The sequence below is a fragment of the Mixophyes fleayi genome, chromosome 6 (genome assembly GCF_038048845.1).
Source record: "Mixophyes fleayi isolate aMixFle1 chromosome 6, aMixFle1.hap1, whole genome shotgun sequence".
Lineage (NCBI taxonomy): Eukaryota > Metazoa > Chordata > Amphibia > Anura > Limnodynastidae > Mixophyes > Mixophyes fleayi.
Window position 1 is genome coordinate 225832527 of NC_134407.1, and position 18137 is coordinate 225850663.

Below are 18137 nucleotides of genomic sequence, written 5' to 3' on the forward strand. Positions count from 1 at the left end.
ACAGGACACCAGAGCCTGCTCCACCTGTACTATAATAACAGGACACCAGAGACTGCTCCATCTGTACTATAATAACAGGACACCAGAGACTGCCCCACCTGTACTATAATAACAGGACACCAGAGACTGCCCCACCTGTACTATAATAACAGGACACCAGTGTCTGCTCCACCTGTACTATAATAACAGGACACCAGAGTCTGCTCCACCTGTACTATAATAACAGGACACCAGAGACTGCTCCACCTGTACTATAATAACAGGACACCAGAGTCTGCTCCACCTGTACTATAATAACAGGACACCAGAGCCTGCTCCACCTGTACTATAATAACAGGACACCAGAGCCTGCTCCACCTGTACTATAATAACAGGACACCAGAGTCTGCTGTACCTGTACTATAATAACAGGACACCAGAGTCTGCTGTACCTGTACTATAATAACAGGACACCAGAGCCTGCTCCACCTGTACTATAATAACAGGACACCAGAGACTGCTCCACCTGTACTATAATAACAGGACACCAGAGCCTGCTCCACCTGTACTATAATAACAGGACACCAGAGACTGCTCCACCTGTACTATAATAACAGGACACCAGAGACTGCTCCACCTGTACTATAATAACAGGACACCAGAGTCTGCTCCACCTGTACTATAATAACAGGACACCAGAGCCTGCTCCACCTGTACTATAATAACAAGACACCAGAGCCTGCTCCACCTGTACTATAATAACAGGACACCAGAGCCTGCTCCACCTGTACTATAATAACAGGACACCAGAGCCTGCTCCACCTGTACTATAATAACAGGACACCAGAGACTGCCCCACCTGTACTATAATAACAGGACACCAGTGTCTGCTCCACCTGTACTATAATAACAGGACACCAGAGCCTGCTCCACCTGTACTATAATAACAGGACACCAGAGCCTGCTCCACCTGTACTATAATAACAGGACACCAGAGCCTGCTCCACCTGTACTATAATAACAGGACACCAGAGCCTGCTCCACCTGTACTATAATAACAGGACACCAGAACCTGCTCCACCTGTACTATAATAACAGGACACCAGAACCTGCTCCACCTGTACTATAATAACAGGATACCAGAGTCTGCTCCACCTGTACTATAATAACAGGACACCAGAGACTGCTCCACCTGTACTATAATAACAGGACACCAGAGACTGCTCCACCTGTACTATAATAACAGGACACCAGAGACTGCTCCACCTGTACTATAACAGGACACCAGAGCCTGCTCCACCTGTACTATAATAACAGGACACCAGAGGCTGCTCTACCTGTACTATAATAACAGGACACCAGAGGCTGCTCTACCTGTACTATAATAACAGGACACCAGAGTCTGCTGTACCTGTACTATAATAACAGGACACCAGAGCCTGCTCCACCTGTACTATAACAGGACACCAGAGGCTGCTCCACCTGTACTATAATAACAGGACACCAGAGGCTGCTCCACCTGTACTATAATAACAGGACACCAGAGACTGCACCACCTGTACTATAATAACAGGACACCAGAGCCTGCTCCACCTGTACTGTAATAACAGGACACCAGAGGCTGCTCCACCTGTACTATAATAACAGGACACCAGAGCCTGCTCCACCTGTACTATAATAACAGGACACCAGAGCCTGCTCCACCTGTACTATAATAACAGGACACCAGAGCCTGCTCCACCTGTACTATAATAACAGGACACCAGAGCCTGCTCCACCTGTACTATAATAACAGGACACCAGAGCCTGCTCCACCTGTACTATAATAACAGGACACCAGAGCCTGCTCCACCTGTACTATAATAACAGGACACCAGAGTCTGCTCCACCTGTACTATAATAACAGGATACCAGAGTCTGCTCCACCTGTACTATAATAACAGGACACCAGAGACTGCTCCACCTGTACTATAATAACAGGACACCAGAGTCTGCTCCACCTGTACTATAATAACAGGACACCAGAGCCTGCTCCACCTGTACTATAATAACAGGACACCAGAGGCTGCTCTATCTGTACTATAATAACAGGACACCAGAGACTGCTCCACCTGTACTATAATAACAGGACACCAGAGTCTGCTCCACCTGTACTATAATAACAGGACACCAGAGCCTGCTCCACCTGTACTATAATAACAGGACACCAGAGACTGCTCCACCTGTACTATAATAACAGGACACCAGAGTCTGCTCCACCTGTACTATAATAACAGGACACCAGAGCCTGCTCCACCTGTACTATAATAACAGGACACCAGAGCCTGCTCCACCTGTACTATAATAACAGGACACCAGAGTCTGCCCCACCTGTACTATAATAACAGGACACTAGAGTCTGCTCCACCTGTACTATAATAACAGGACACCAGAGACTGCTCCACCTGTACTATAATAACAGGACACCAGTGTCTGCTCCACCTGTACTATAATAACAGGACACCAGAGCCTGCTCTACCTGTACTATAACAACAGGACACCAGAGCCTGCTCCACCTGTACTATAATAACAGGACACCAGTGTCTGCTCCACCTGTACTATAATAACAGGACACCAGTGTCTGCTCCACCTGTACTATAATAACAGGACACCAGAGACTGCTCCACCTGTACTATAATAACAGGACACCAGAGACTGCTCCACCTGTACTATAATAACAGGACACCAGAGACTGCTCCACCTGTACTATAATAACAGGACACCAGAGACTGCTCCACCTGTACTATAATAACAGGACACCAGAGACTGCTCCACCTGTACTATAATAACAGGACACCAGAGACTGCTCCACCTGTACTATAATAACAGGACACCAGAGACTGCTCCACCTGTACTATAATAACAGGACACCAGAGACTGCTCCACCTGTACTATAATAACAGGACACCAGAGACTGCTCCACCTGTACTATAATAACAGGACACCAGAGACTGCTCCACCTGTACTATAATAACAGGACACCAGAGACTGCTCCACCTGTACTATAATAACAGGACACCAGAGACTGCTCCACCTGTACTATAATAACAGGACACCAGAGTCTGCTCCACCTGTACTATAATAACAGGACACCAGAGCCTGCTCCACCTGTACTATAATAACAGGACACCAGAGCCTGCTCCACCTGTACTATAATAACAGGACACCAGAGTCTGCCCCACCTGTACTATAATAACAGGACACTAGAGTCTGCTCCACCTGTACTATAATAACAGGACACCAGAGACTGCTCCACCTGTACTATAATAACAGGACACCAGTGTCTGCTCCACCTGTACTATAATAACAGGACACCAGAGCCTGCTCTACCTGTACTATAACAACAGGACACCAGAGCCTGCTCCACCTGTACTATAATAACAGGACACCAGTGTCTGCTCCACCTGTACTATAATAACAGGACACCAGTGTCTGCTCCACCTGTACTATAATAACAGGACACCAGAGACTGCTCCACCTGTACTATAATAACAGGACACCAGAGACTGCTCCACCTGTACTATAATAACAGGACACCAGAGACTGCTCCACCTGTACTATAATAACAGGACACCAGAGACTGCTCCACCTGTACTATAATAACAGGACACCAGAGACTGCTCCACCTGTACTATAATAACAGGACACCAGAGACTGCTCCACCTGTACTATAATAACAGGACACCAGAGACTGCTCCACCTGTACTATAATAACAGGACACCAGAGACTGCTCCACCTGTACTATAATAACAGAACACCAGAGACTGCTCCTCCTGTACTATAATAACATGACACCAGGGTCTGCTCCATCTGTACTATAATAACAGGACACCAGAGACTGCTCCACCTGTACTATAATAACAGGACACCAGAGACTGCTCCACCTGTACTATAATAACAGGACACCAGAGACTGCTCCACCTGTACTATAATAACAGGACACCAGAGACTGCTCCACCTGTACTATAATAACAGGACACCAGAGACTGCTCCACCTGTCCTATAATAACAGGACACCATAGTCTGCTCCACCTGTACTATAATAACAGGACACCAGAGCCTGCTCCACCTGTACTATAATAACAGGACACCAGAGACTGCTCCACCTGTACTATAATAACAGGACACCAGAGACTGCTCCACCTGTCCTATAATAACAGGGCACTATGATTACTCAGTATTAGCTCTACTCACCTTGTATAAGAATAATAATAACGAACCTGCTGCCAGATCCAACAACGTCTCCTCCTGAACCACAGACACCCGGAAGCTGGTTGGGAAAGCAAATCAGATGCTCGAATACAGAAGTCAGGTGGAACGCACAACCCGGAAGTCTGGTGGAACACACAACCCGGAAGTCCGGTGGTACGCAGAACCCGGAAGTCTGGTGGAACGCACAGACCGGAAGTCGGCGTGTAACATCTTCCGGGTGAGAGGAGGCAGTGGCTGGCAGGGGTAAGTACATAGATATATAATGATACACATATAACACAGATACAGGATGATGAAGGTATTAGGTCAGATGTATGAGGATGTGGAGCAGGAATTAGGAGGCTGCACCCACCTCATAGTCTCCTATCTCCCCCCTCAGCCACATCATATCAGTGTATGTCTGCCCACAGCATCCTAATGCCCACCTCATGCCCTCATAGTGCCCACTGCCCAGCCTGCTGATGCCCCCCTTATATCCTCTATACACATCATAGCCAGGTCATGTCCACCTTATATCCTCTATACACCTCATAGCCAGGTCATGTCCCCCTCCTCATATTCCCTCAGCCCTATAATGCCCAATTAATAGCCTCATAATGGTCCTCTGATATTTTCTTAATGCTCAGTGTATAGCCACAGTATGTCCACCTCCTAACCTCAGTATGTCCCACCTCCTAGCCTCAGTATGTCCACCTCCTAGCCTCAGTATGTCCCACCTCCTAGCCTCAGTATGTCCAGCTCCTAACCTCAGTATGTCCACCTCCTAGCCTCAGTATGTCCCACCTCCTAGCCTCAGTATGTCCACCTCCTAGCCTCAGTATGTCCCACCTCCTAGCCTCAGTATGTCCCACCTCCTAGCCTCAGTATGTCCACCTCCTAGCCTCAGTATGTCCACCTCCTAGCCTCAGTATGTCCCACCTCCTAGCCTCAGTATGTCCACCTCCTAGCCTCAGTATGTCCCACCTCCTAGCCTCAGTATGTCCCACCTCCTAACCTCAGTATGTCCCACCTCCTAGCCTCAGTATGTCCACCTCCTAGCCTCAGTATGTCCCACCTCCTAACCTCAGTATGTCCAGCTCCTAACCTCAGTATGTCCAGCTCCTAGCCTCAGTATGTCCCACCTCCTAGCCTCAGTATGTCCCACCTCCTAGCCTCAGTATGTCCACCTCCTAGCCTCAGTATGTCCACCTCCTAGCCTCAGTATGTCCCACCTCCTAACCTCAGTATGTCCACCTCCTAGCCTCAGTATGTCCACCTCCTAGCCTCAGTATGTCCCACCTCCTAGCCTCAGTATGTCCACCTCCTAGCCTCAGTATGTCCCACCTCCTAGCCTCATTGTGTCCACCTCCTAGCCTCAGTATGTCCCACCTCCTAGCCTCAGTATGTCCACCTCCTAGCCTCAGTATGTCCACCTCCTAGCCACAGTATGTCCACCTCATAGCCTCAGTATGTCCACCTCATAACCTCAGTATGTCCCACCTCCTAGCCTCAGTATGTCCACCTCCTAGCCTCAGTGTGTCCCACCTCCTAGCCTCAGTATGTCCCACCTCCTAGCCTCAGTATGTCCCACCTCCTAGCCTCAGTATGTTCCACCTCCTAGCCTCAGTATGTCCACCTCATAGCCTCAGTATGTCCACCTAATAGCCTCAGTATGTCCACCTCCTAGCCTCAGTATGTCCACCTCCTAGCCTCAGTATGACCACCTCCTAGCCTCAGTATGTCCCACCTCCTAGCCTCAGTATGTCCACCTCCTAGCCTCAGTATGTCCACCTCCTAGCCTCAGTATGTCCACCTCCTAGCCTCAGTATGACCCACCTCCTAGCCTCAGTATGTCCCACCTCCTAGCCTCAGTATGACCCACCTCCTAGCCTCAGTATGTCCCACCTCCTAGCCTCAGTATGACCCACCTCCTAGCCTTAGTAGGACCCACCTCCTAGCCTCAGCATGTCCACCTCCTAGCCTCAGTATGTCCCACCTCCTAGCCTCAGTATGTCCCACCTCCTAGCCTCAGTATGACCCACCTCCTAGCCTCAGTAGGACCCACCTCCTAGCCTCAGTAGGACCCACCTCCTAGCCTCAGCATGTCCACCTCCTAGCCTCAGCATGTCCACCTCCTAGCCTCAGTATGTCCCACACCTCATAGCCTCAGTATGTCCACTTCCTAGCCTCAGTATGTCCACTTCCTAGCCTCAGTATGTCCACTTCCTAGCCTCAGTATGTCCCACCTCCTAGTCTCAGTATGTCCACCTCCTAGTCTCAGTATGTCCACCTCCTAGCCTCAGTATGTCCACCTCCTAGCCTCAGTATGTCCCACCTCCTAGCCTCAGTATGTCCCACCTCCTAGCCTCAGTATGACCACTTCCTAGCCTCAGTATGTCCACCTCCTAGCCTCAGTATGTCCACTTCCTAGCCTCAGTATGACCACTTCCTAGCCTCAGTATGACCACCTCCTAGCCTCAGTATGACCACCTCCTAGCCTCAGTATGACCACTTCCTAGCCTCAGTATGTCCACCTCCTAGCCTCAGTATGACCACTTCCTAGCCTCAGTATGTCCCACCTCCTAGCCTCAGTATGTCCACTTCCTAGCCTCAGTATGTCCACCTCCTAGCCTCAGTATGACCACTTCCTAGCCTCAGTATGTCCCACCTCCTAGCCTCAGTATGACCACTTCCTAGCCTCAGTATGTCCACTTCCTAGCCTCAGTATGTCCCACCTCCTAGCTTCAGTATGTCCACCTCATAGCCTCAGTATGTCCACTTCCTAGCCTCAGTATGTCCCACCTCCTAGCTTCAGTATGTCCACCTCCTAGCCTCAGTATGTCCACTTCCTAGCCTCAGTATGTCCCACCTCCTTGTCTCAGTATGTCCACTTCCTAGCCTCAGTATGTCCACCTCCTAGCCTCAGTATGTCCCCTTCCTAGCCTCAGTATGTCCACCTCCTAGCCTCAGTATGTCCCACCTCCTAGCCTCAGTATGTCCCACCTCCTAGCCTCATTGTGTCCACCTCCTAGCCTCAGTATGACCCACCTCCTAGCCTCAGTATGTCCACCTCCTAGCCTCAGTATGTCCCACCTCCTAGTCTCAGTATGTCCACCTCCTAGTCTCAGTATGTCCACCTCCTAGCCTCAGTATGTCCACCTCCTAGCCACAGTATGTCCACCTCATAGCCTCAGTATGTCCACCTCATAGCCTCAGTATGTCCACCTCCTAGCCTCAGTATGTCCACCTCCTAGCCTCAGTATGATCCACCTCCTAGCCTCAGTATGACCACCTCCTAGCCTCAGTATGTCCACCTCCTAGCCTCAGTATGTCCACCTCCTAGCCACAGTATGTCCACCTCATAGCCTCAGTATGTCCACCTCATAGCCTCAGTATGTCCACCTCCTAGCCTCAGTATGTCCACCTCCTAGCCTCAGTATGATCCACCTCCTAGCCTCAGTATGACCACCTCCTAGCCTCAGTATGTCCACCTCCTAGCCTCAGTATGTCCCACCTCCTAGCCTCAGTATGTCCACCTCCTAGCCTCAGTATGACCCACCTCCTAGCCTCAGTATGTCCCACCTCCTAGCCTCAGTATGTCCACCTCCTAGCCTCAGTATGACCCACCTCCTAGCCTCAGTATGTCCCACCTCCTAGCCTCAGTATGACCCACCTCCTAGCCTCAGTATGACCCACCTCCTAGCCTCAGTATGTCCCACCTCCTAGCCTCAGTATGACCCACCTCCTAGCCTCAGTATGACCCACCTCCTAGCCTCAATATGACCCACCTCCTAGCCTCAGTAGGACCCACCTCCTAGCCTCAGCATGTCCACCTCCTAGCCTCAGTATGTCCCACCTCCTAGCCTCAGTATGACCCACCTCCTAGCCTCAGTAGGACCCACCTCCTAGCCTCAGTAGGACCCACCTCCTAGCCTCAGTAGGACCCACTTCCTAGCCTCAGCATGTCCACCTCCTAGCCTCAGCATGTCCACCTCCTAGCCTCAGTATGTCCCACACCTCATAGCCTCAGTATGTCCACTTCCTAGCCTCAGTATGTCCACTTCCTAGCCTCAGTATGTCCCACCTCCTAGTCTCAGTATGTCCACCTCCTAGTCTCAGTATGTCCACCTCCTAGCCTCAGTATGTCCACTTCCTAGCCTCAGTATGTCCACCTCCTAGCCTCAGTATGTCCCACACCTCATAGCCTCAGTATGTCCACTTCCTAGCCTCAGTATGTCCACTTCCTAGCCTCAGTATGTCCCACCTCCTTGTCTCAGTATGTCCCACCTCCTAGTCTCGGTATGTCCCACCTCCTAGCCTCAGTATGTCCCACCTCCTAGCCTCAGTATATCCACCTCCTAGTCTCAGTATGTCCCACCTCCTAGCCTCAGTATGTCCACTTCCTAGCCTCAGTATGTCCACCTCCTAGCCTCAGTATGTCCCACCTCCTAGCCTCAGTATGTCCCACCTCCTAGCCTCAGTATGTCCACCTCCTAGCCTCAGTATGTCCCACCTCCTAACCTCAGTATGTCCACCTCCTAGCCTCAGTATGTCCACCTGCTAGCCTCAGTATGTCCACCTCCTAGCCTCAGTATGTCCCACCTCCTAGCCTCAGTATGTCCCACCTCCTAGCCTCAGTATGTCCCACCTCCTAGCCTCAGTATGTCCCACCTCCTAGCCTCAGTATGTCCCACCTCCTAGCCTCAGTATGTCCCACCTCCTAGCCTCAGTATATCCACTTCCTAGTCTCAGTATGTCCACCTCCTATCCTCAGTATGTCCCACCTCCTAGTCTCAGTATGACCACCTCCTAGCCGCAGTATGTCCCACCTCCTAGCCTCAGTATGTCCCACCTCCTAGCCTCAGTATGTCCCACCTCCTTGTCTCAGTATATCCACTTCCTAGTCTCAGTATGTCCACCTCCTAGCCTCAGTATGTCCCACCTCCTAGCCTCAGTATGTCCACCTCCTAGCCTCAGTGTGTCCACCTCCTAGCCTCAGTATGTCCCACCTCCTAGCCTCAGTATGTCCCACCTCCTAGCCTCAGTATGTCCCACCTCCTAGCCTCAGTATGACCACCTCCTACCCTCAGTATGTCCACCTCCTAGTCTCAGTATGTCCACTTCCTAGTCTCAGTATGTCCACTTCAAAGCCTCATAATGCTTCTGTAGGAAAAAAAAAGGGGCTAGTTAGTAGTAAGGCACATACGTTATGACCATTTATTAACTGATCTCATTAATCGCTCGTACAGGCAGTTTCCAGTTTACTCAGATCTACAGCTCCTCTTCTACTCAGTGTTAGCCCTATGTCTCACTATATATTATTCAGGCACATACTATAGCAGATACCAAGACATGGGACTTAAATCCGTACACACAATATGTAGAATTCCTTTCTGTCACTTGCACAGATTTTGCAGTACATTTATACAGTACAAATTGTTACCCATACACGTTTAGATACTCCCATATCATAGGGGTAATGATACTTATATCAGGACATATTGCATACAGATGCAAAGCTTCTGACAACACAATTAGACTTACAGAAATATGTGAGTCAAAAATAACTGCATGGAATGTGATTGGGATAGTTTCCAATACTATTTCCTATTCACTCCTCCAAGGCAGACTTTACTATAAAACAAAAACATCCCCTCAGAGAATATATACCCTGTCCCTACAAACAGTCATTTGTAACTAAGGATGATTTATATAAAATGCAAGAATTTAAAAGAACCAGATTTCTATCAAGTATAGATATGTACCAGGTATTACCTGTCAGACCCGGAATCTCCAGGCTTGTAGAATAGACTTCAGTCATTATCCCAGAGGAAATGCCTTTGTCCAGTCCAAAACTCATCAAGTATGATAGAAGTCTGCAAGGTATAATGAGAATCAAAGCATTGTCTCCAGCTTCCCCAGAGTAAGAACACAAGGGCTTATCCTCCAGACGACTGGTCCTGGCCTTTCACACAGTTTTGGGTTTATGAATGGAATTAGTAAATTCCATTGTACGGGTCATTAGGAAAGAGGACTTTGGCACCCATAGGGCATCGCCTTCAGGATGCCTACTTTATGTTTCCATAGCAGTGCCGCACAGGACATTTCTCAGATTCTGCATAATGGCTAAGTGGTTAGCACTTCTGCCTTACAGCACTGGGGTCATGAGTTCTATTCCCGACCATGGCCTTATCTGTTAGGAGTTTGTATGTTCTCCCCGTGTTTGCGTGAGTTTCCTCCGGGTGCTCCGGTTTCCTCCCACACTCCAAAAACATACTAGTAGGTTAATTGGCTGCTAACAAAATTGACCCTAGTCTGTGTGTCTCTCTCTGTCTGTGTCTCTCTCTGTCTGTCTGTCTGTCTGTCTGTCTGTCTGTCTGTGTGTGTGTGTGTGTATGTTAGGGAATTCAGACTGTAAGCCCCAATGGGGCAGGAACTGATGTGAGTGAGTTCTCTGTACAGCGCTGCGGAATCAGTGGCGCTATATAAATAAATGGTGATGATAATAACGTGACACCATTTCCCATTACGAGGTGAAGGATCTCGAGGAGGACGCCAGTTTGTTCTGCTGGCGACCTCCTGGAGATCCTTCACCAAAGTATTAGTGGTGGTAGAACAAAGAAAACATGGGGTCAAGATCTGGCCATATCGGTACAATATCGTAATGGTGGACTAGTTAGAAGAATCTGTCGTAGAACAATCTGGGTGATAAATGTCTTGCAGAAATATGGATGCGTTATGAACAGGAAAAAGAGCCACCTGGTCCCAACACAACAGATTCTTTTTTTTTTGAGTCCAAATAGACACCTGGGGAACGGTAATGAGACAGACCGGTAAAATAAACCTTGTATATCAGGAGTGAACATATAGATGTAGCTGGTGATATTATTTGTCCCCATCAGCTTCTGTGAGATCGAGCTGAATGGAAATATAGAAACATCGGAGACAATGAAACCTCATGACACAAGTTTTGTGGATTTTAAGAAGGATGGGAGGGGCAGGACTCTAAAACCAATGGTAGATACCTACAGCCACAGAGTCCCATATAACTAGGAGAGGAAGAAGGGGGGATGGACATGACAATGTGGGGACCAAAAATAGAGGGTTACAAGAAGGAGCAGCCAGGAGAGCCTTACATAGGAGCCAATAAGGAAACAAAGGATTTACATGGCGCCACTGTATGAATACCGCACTTTATGAAATGTAGACACAGTATCATGAAGGAGGCCAGTAATGTACTGCATGGAGGCGCCGTGCCATAGGCTTGTAAGGCTTTCTTCCAGTCTCCAGCTATTTGAAGTTTAGCTGCATTATACATACGTTGTATAAGTTTATCTGAAGATTTAGCTACACCTGTAAGTGGGTGAAACGGTAATATGGACAGAGGGTCTGTTTTTTTCCTTTTTATCCTGTCTACGTGTATTTATAACAGATTCCATGTGCACAGCTCTGTGTCCACATTATACACATAGTTTAGTAGTGACCATATAATGTTTTCTTCTTATATATAAAGTGTATTCTTCCCAAGATCCTCTGCTCTCTGGCTCACAGGATAGAACTGTTCTCTCTCTGGTACTTCCTGCTCTGCCTCAGTCGTCTCATCTGTAGAGCTGTCACCAAGCAGCAGGTAGACGGTCTCAGATATAAGAATCGGTCCCACTGATACATTCATGCCAAGGCTTTTGGTTTATTTTAGGTGTAGTTAAATTTTACAATTGAAATTGTACAAAATGACTTATTTTGCAAATACAATCCCGTCCTACCTGTAACTACTTCCTATGGTATTGTGTATGTAAGTCTTTGCTCTCCTGCCATCCTCCATGGACTGGTCGTCCTGAGGAGAGCAGTCTTTCGGCCAACCGCCCCACGTCATCTTGCTGTTTGCACTACACTGTTCAAAGCCGATGCTACATCAGTGGGTAGTGACTAGACAGAGGGCATCGAACAGCTGTCCCACTGTACGTGGCAGGAGCTGCAGGAGAGGTAACGCCTATATAGACTTTACTAGAGCATGTCTTTAGGAAATGGTTACAAGTAGAATAGTTGTTGTGTTTGTTCAATAGACCTTCTTGTCTACTTTCTGCACAATTAACACAGTGAAAGCCAACTACACATAGGTTGAATTCCATTTATCTTTTTTATTGATGTCTCTTAATACCCAGGATTACATAGTAGTGAAGAAGACATCCAGTGAGTGTCAGACACCCAGCAGCCATCCCTGTGTGTCAGGAGGACTGAGCAGGACCCAGAGCCCCATCACGGTGCCTCCACCTCACTCACTGATACATGACAGAGACAATGACCAGAAGATCCTGGAACTGACCAACAAGATCATTCAGCTGCTGACTGGAGAGGTGACTGCTGGGAATGGGACATTATACAGTAACACCAGGGGATGTGTCTGGGTGATGACCATTGTGTGTGTCAGGTTCCTATAAGGTGGATGATGTCACTGTCTATCTCTCCATGCAGGAGGGGGAGTATTTAGAGTAACACAAGAGCCTTTGTAAGGACTTAATAATGGAGAATCAATGGACCCTCATATCACTGGGTAAGAGGAGACTTTCATTTTATGTGGAGGAGAGCAGTTATGAGGCCACCTAGATACACATTATCTGGTCATCACATATAAACAATGTATTCAGTCACTGTGTGTCTCCTACAGATGGATCCAGTAAAAGAAATACCCCAGAGAGATGTCCTCGTCCTCTTTATTCACAGGATTGTACAGAGGAAAATCACAGTATCCCACAGGAGTATCAGGTAGATGGGATTTAGGGTCTCACCAAATACCAAAGTGACTCTTCACTATATGATCTGTAGAGAAGCTGTGTGTCTAATAATCTGTTTAACCTCAAGCACTTATATCAGATATTATTAAAGTGTTATTTTCTTTTTATTTAGGGTGAATATCTGACTAATATAAAGGTAGAAGGTACAGAGGAAGAAGAAGAGACATATGTGAGGGGTGATCAGCAGTGTAAGGAGGAGGAAATCCCTACATATATCTGCACAGGTCAGTAATAACACTTATTACAGAAAAGAGTCACATATTCTCCTTCTTCAGTCACTACAACAATCTCTTATTCTACACCCTCCTCTGTCAGTACAAACTAATGAGGAAAAGTATCTGCCCAGTGGGGGAGTCAGGAGCTTCCTATCCTATAATATTTCATACAGAGTGTGGTAACACTCACAAAGTGGTTTCTGCACTTTGAAGGGATCACTGTGAGGACGTGAACATGTCTCATGAGGTTAAGGAGACACGTGGGACTTTTGATGATGATGTCCCCTCTTTTCATAATGCAGTAGAGGTAGAAATAATTTCACACTCACTCCGGTGTATGAGACTGAAAGCCTTTCGGATAAAGTGTCCATCCACAGTGGTAACAGACAGGGCTCGGAGATCTCTCGCATGATGACCAGAATATTGTACTCTGCACAGAGGACTCCAAACAACAGTGAAACAGGTTGTCTGTAATTTGATATTCTGTGTTGGTGCAAAACTGCTCCATGCCCTTAAAATCTAGTTGGTAAAGATATCGAGTTAAAGGGATGCTATGTAAACTCATATACCCGGAAGTCCATTCTTCTATTGGAATGACTTATTTCAGAAAATGAAGGACATACCCTGCCTACCATAACATCGCAGATGAAGTCCTTCGAGGATACCAGATTTATGTGGCTCTTCTGCCACTGAGACTAACTGGTTTGCCCGTAGGTCATAGCTTCGGACACCCTTTTGGATTCAGAATCGGACAACTAGCAACGTACAAGTGTTTACTCTCCACCGGGTACAGGTGGTTTGGAGCTGACTAGCCTACTCTATATGGGAGCTTCCACCACATTTGGCTAGTACTGAATTTTCCACGATAGGGCTCAGAGGCTAACAGGAGCCTCAACTTGTGGCCCATCCCTTCAATGGGGCCAATCCTCCGCCTCCTCATCTATCCCATGCACGGAAACCATCGATTTAAACACTTGTGAGTGTCAATGTCTGTCACAGCCTAGATCCTTTATGGCTCTCCACACTAGGCAATCAGGGTAACCAGTACCTTCAGAAGCAACTCCATGGTACAGGCTCTCTCACTTGCTGTGAGTTCTCACTCCTAACCAATCCCCTCTCTGAGGCCATGAAAGCTATCGTGGCAGGCAAAATTTCCTCCACAAGTGGGGGTGATACCAGTCCCGTTTCACTACTCTGGCTCGGAGAGCTTCGTCAGTATTTAGTGGGGCAAAGCCAATTCTTTTCATCCATTACAGTATATAGTTCCCCTGTGGCTCCACCAAGCTTATATATAGCTCTTTCACCATCCAGGCTAGCTGGTTTACCTCTAAGCAGCTTTATGTGCTAAAGGAGGACACCCAGTACCCTTCTGGATTGTAAATGACTTTGGCAGACAACTGGTAAAGTACAAATGTCCTTTATTTTATAGCAAAAAAAAAGATTTGTGTGTATACACGTCAAACTGAAGTAAATGCAACTAACATACAGCCAGGAGGATCACCGCACAAGAAGATTACTAGTCTATAGCTATAGCCCTATAACGCCTATAGCCCTGTAACCCCTATAGCCTATATCTAACCCTGACTATAGCCCGGGGCTATAGTCGCTGAATTTGTTGGAGTGCTGACCTGATCTCATGGAACAGTGTCTCAGCCACTGAGCCACACTGTTCACTTCTCTGCCAACTGGGCAGGGACCAAGTCCAATGTCCTCCTCCTTTTTGCAAGTACAAAAGGTAATGATGTCCATGAAGGCTTGAAGATCCTGGGCCAGTCCAACAGGAACCATAATTTCTATTCGATCTCCCAAATGTAAAACATACTATGGACAATTCAGTTCCCCCTTTTAAGCCTGACCAGGTTAACATAGTGGTGTGGTCTAGGTGGAGCTGGTGTCAGATAAGACTTCTCCACTGGATTGGATGCCTGCTTATCAGAGGGTGACTACTGAGCCCTCCCCCGTGTTCTCTGGATGCAGTAGGCACCCTGTGGGCAGTGGCTCTGGGAAGATTAATGGAACCCAGTGGAGAAAATAGGACACCCATTTGTTAGGCAGTAAAGAATAACTCCGTTAAATCTCTTTCCAAATCCTCAGTTAACCTCTGATTGTCTTTTTGGGTGAAAGTGGTCCTACAGCTGACTGACACTTTCGACCATTAACAGAGGTAGTGCTGTAATAGCAACGGTTAGCACAGCTTCTCAGGGTCCCTTTGGATGACTGGGTGCCTTGATAACCCCAGGTGACAATAGGTCTCAGGGGACATGTTGGAGAACATACCGGTATCTAAGGAAGCCACCTGGTGACATTTAAAACAAGTTAAAAGATCATATATAACAAAACACTATCTCCATACAGCAATATATGATCAATGTTACATTACTGGCTGAGACAGGATGCTATGCAGGCCTAACCTTTATTTGTGATGTTTGGCACCCTACTCTGGCCACACTTCAATTGTTTCTATTACTCTGCCAGCCATCCCTATCCCTCACCTCATGCGCTTATACCCTTTTCAAACACTCACATTAAAATCCAAATCTCAAGCTTTTTACTTTACTTGCCCAGGAGTTTCTTAGGTGTCGTCCTCTAGCTCCTCCTCTTACTTCTTTTGTTCCAGGCAGTCTATGAAATACTTGGGCACACAGATATCATGTGACCAACTTTATACTGTATAATACCTGTTCATACTGAGGCAAAGCTTATTAATCCCTTCACTGCTAAGGACCAGCGCGTCACGTCGTTAGCACACAGGGGCATCAAAGAAGTCAAAATTGTACTTACCTGTCCTCCACTGCTATTTTCTGACCCGATCCTGGAACACTCTTTTAAATAAGGTGCATCCTTAGTACTTGTTTGCTGATGGTTACCAGACAATAATACTCTACACTCCAGAAGAGGTTAAGCACTCCAGAGTGGTGTTATATTTCCCACATCTGCCCCATCCTGCCTTCAATAAACTCAGTCGTACACAATTTTGATGTAGCAGTTTATATACTTTTCAGATATATTTTACCAAATTGTTTCCTACATATTTTATGCCTTTAATTCAAAACAGTGCAAACTAGCAAAAAATTGCTTTATTATCTTCAAGTGCAGATTTTATTATGAAAACCTATGTAAAGAATCTTGAATTTTGCTCTTTTGGAAAGGTCATCAGTAGTAAGATGGAAGAGGCTGCGTAAAAACTTCTATCCAATACTAGCTTCCTGTCTAAATGCCCAGAGATCTCAAAACAACGTCATGGCCCTGAAGTCTCCTTCCGGCCTACCTATTTACCGTCCCTATCAGATAGGGCGAGAGTTTCAGAAATTTTATTCTTCACTGTATAACTTGGATGCTCTGAATCCCGGGAGTGCTCCCCCTGCGGACACAATAGCAGCTTTCTTGAGGCAAGCGAACCTCCCTACCCTTTCCAGTAGCCTAATCCAACAACTAAATGAGGAGATTACTTCGGAGGAAATACTGGCAGTCATCAAAGCCCAAAAGACCTCCAAGGCCCCAGGGCCTGACGGCTTCACCGCAGCCTACTATAAAAGATTTTCCCAGACCTTGGTTCCTCACCTCCGCTCCCTGTTCAATGCTGTCTTACATGGTGAACCCTTCCCGAAAACAATGTTAGAGGCGCGGATTGTAGTTATACATAAGGAGGGGAAGGACCCTAGCGACTGTGCAAGCTACCGTCCCATCTCCCTTCTCAATGTTGACATTAAGTTATATGCAAAGATCCTGCCGACCCGGCTGAATGAAGTCCTTCCGGGTCTAATTCATCATTATCAAGTGGGTTTCATCCCGGGTCGCCAGGTTAGGGATAATACTCGCCGCGCGATTGACCTTGTTCAAATTATTAATCAAAGGCGCCTCCCGGCCATGATGCTCTCACTAGATGCCGAGAAGGCTTTCGATCGGATTTCTTGGGATTTTATGACCCTAGCGCTGAAGGCGTACGGCTTCACGGCTGAATTTCTGACCGGGGTATCTGCCCTCTAGAATTCTCCCTCAGCTAGGGTGCTGGTTAATGGGTCTCTTTCCGACCCTCTTTTCCTCTCCAACGGGACGAGACAGTGATGCCCCCTTTCGCCCTTAATTTTTGCTCTAGTGATAGAACCCCTGGCTGCGATGATTAGACAGTCGACATTGATCTCAGGGGTGACAGTGGGACCGCGGGATTTCAAGGTATCGCTCTTCGCGGATGACATACTTCTTTCTCTGACGAATCCTCAGGAGTCTTTACCTGCCTTATATAAACTTATCGATGAATATGGCCTCCTGTCTGGCTATAAAATTAATTTTGTTAAATCTGAGGCCATGCTCCTCCATGCTTCCCCTTCCCTTAGGTCCAGCTTACAGACTAATTTTACACTACGCTGACAGCCGAATAAGATCAAATATCTTGGAGTTCATATCACCTCGTCCTATGAGAGATTGTATCGGGAAAACTTCCCCCCCTTCTGTCAAAAATCAAACAGGACTTGGAGACTTGGAAGAGCTATATCATATCGTGGCTGGGGAGGATTATTGCTATTAAGATGAACTTGGTCCCTAAACTTCTGTATCTTTTCCAGACTCTCCCAGTGAGGGTTCCCGACTCTGTGTTTAGGGATTTGCATTCCTCCTTTCTAAAGTTTATATGGCGTGCCAAGTCCCCTAGAATTTCGATAGCAGTGCTTAAGAAGCCCAGGGCTCGGGGAGGCAGGGGTTTTCCAGACATCAAGTTTTATTATTTGGCATCCCATCTGACCCAGGTGGCGGTAACTTATGCGCCTTACCAGTCCATAGCTTAGGTGGACTTGGAGACCCCTTATGTGGGGGTCCCCTCCATGGCATCACTCTGGGGGTTGGCCAACATAGATAGACCACCAGCGGCCTCCTCTCTTCAATCTCTTAAATTCTGCTTATCCCTCTGGGACTCATGCCGGGTCA

General features: G+C 47.3%; 2 protein-coding genes across 20 annotated transcripts in view; one reads left to right on the forward strand and one right to left on the reverse strand.

The window, feature by feature from the left end:
* The window catches only part of LOC142160072 (uncharacterized), a 1559230-nt gene that overhangs the window by 661135 nt on the left and 879958 nt on the right, over nt 1-18137 (forward strand). For 15 of the 18 annotated variants that reach the window (XM_075214958.1, XM_075214960.1, XM_075214959.1 and 12 more), the window contains 2 exons: nt 12876-12973; nt 13115-13226. The exons of 1 other annotated variant lie outside the window; for it this stretch is intronic. In XM_075214958.1, the coding sequence (XP_075071059.1) occupies nt 12876-12973; nt 13115-13226 (210 nt within the window). Of the gene's footprint in view, nt 1-4410; nt 4475-12372; nt 12565-12682; nt 12762-12875; nt 12974-13114; nt 13227-18137 lie in introns of those variants that run through there. 2 more of the 18 variants (XM_075214965.1, XM_075214969.1) reach the window with 2 other exon arrangements.
* The window catches only part of LOC142160082 (uncharacterized), a 215803-nt gene that overhangs the window by 29249 nt on the left and 168417 nt on the right, over nt 1-18137 (reverse strand). The window lies entirely within an intron of this gene.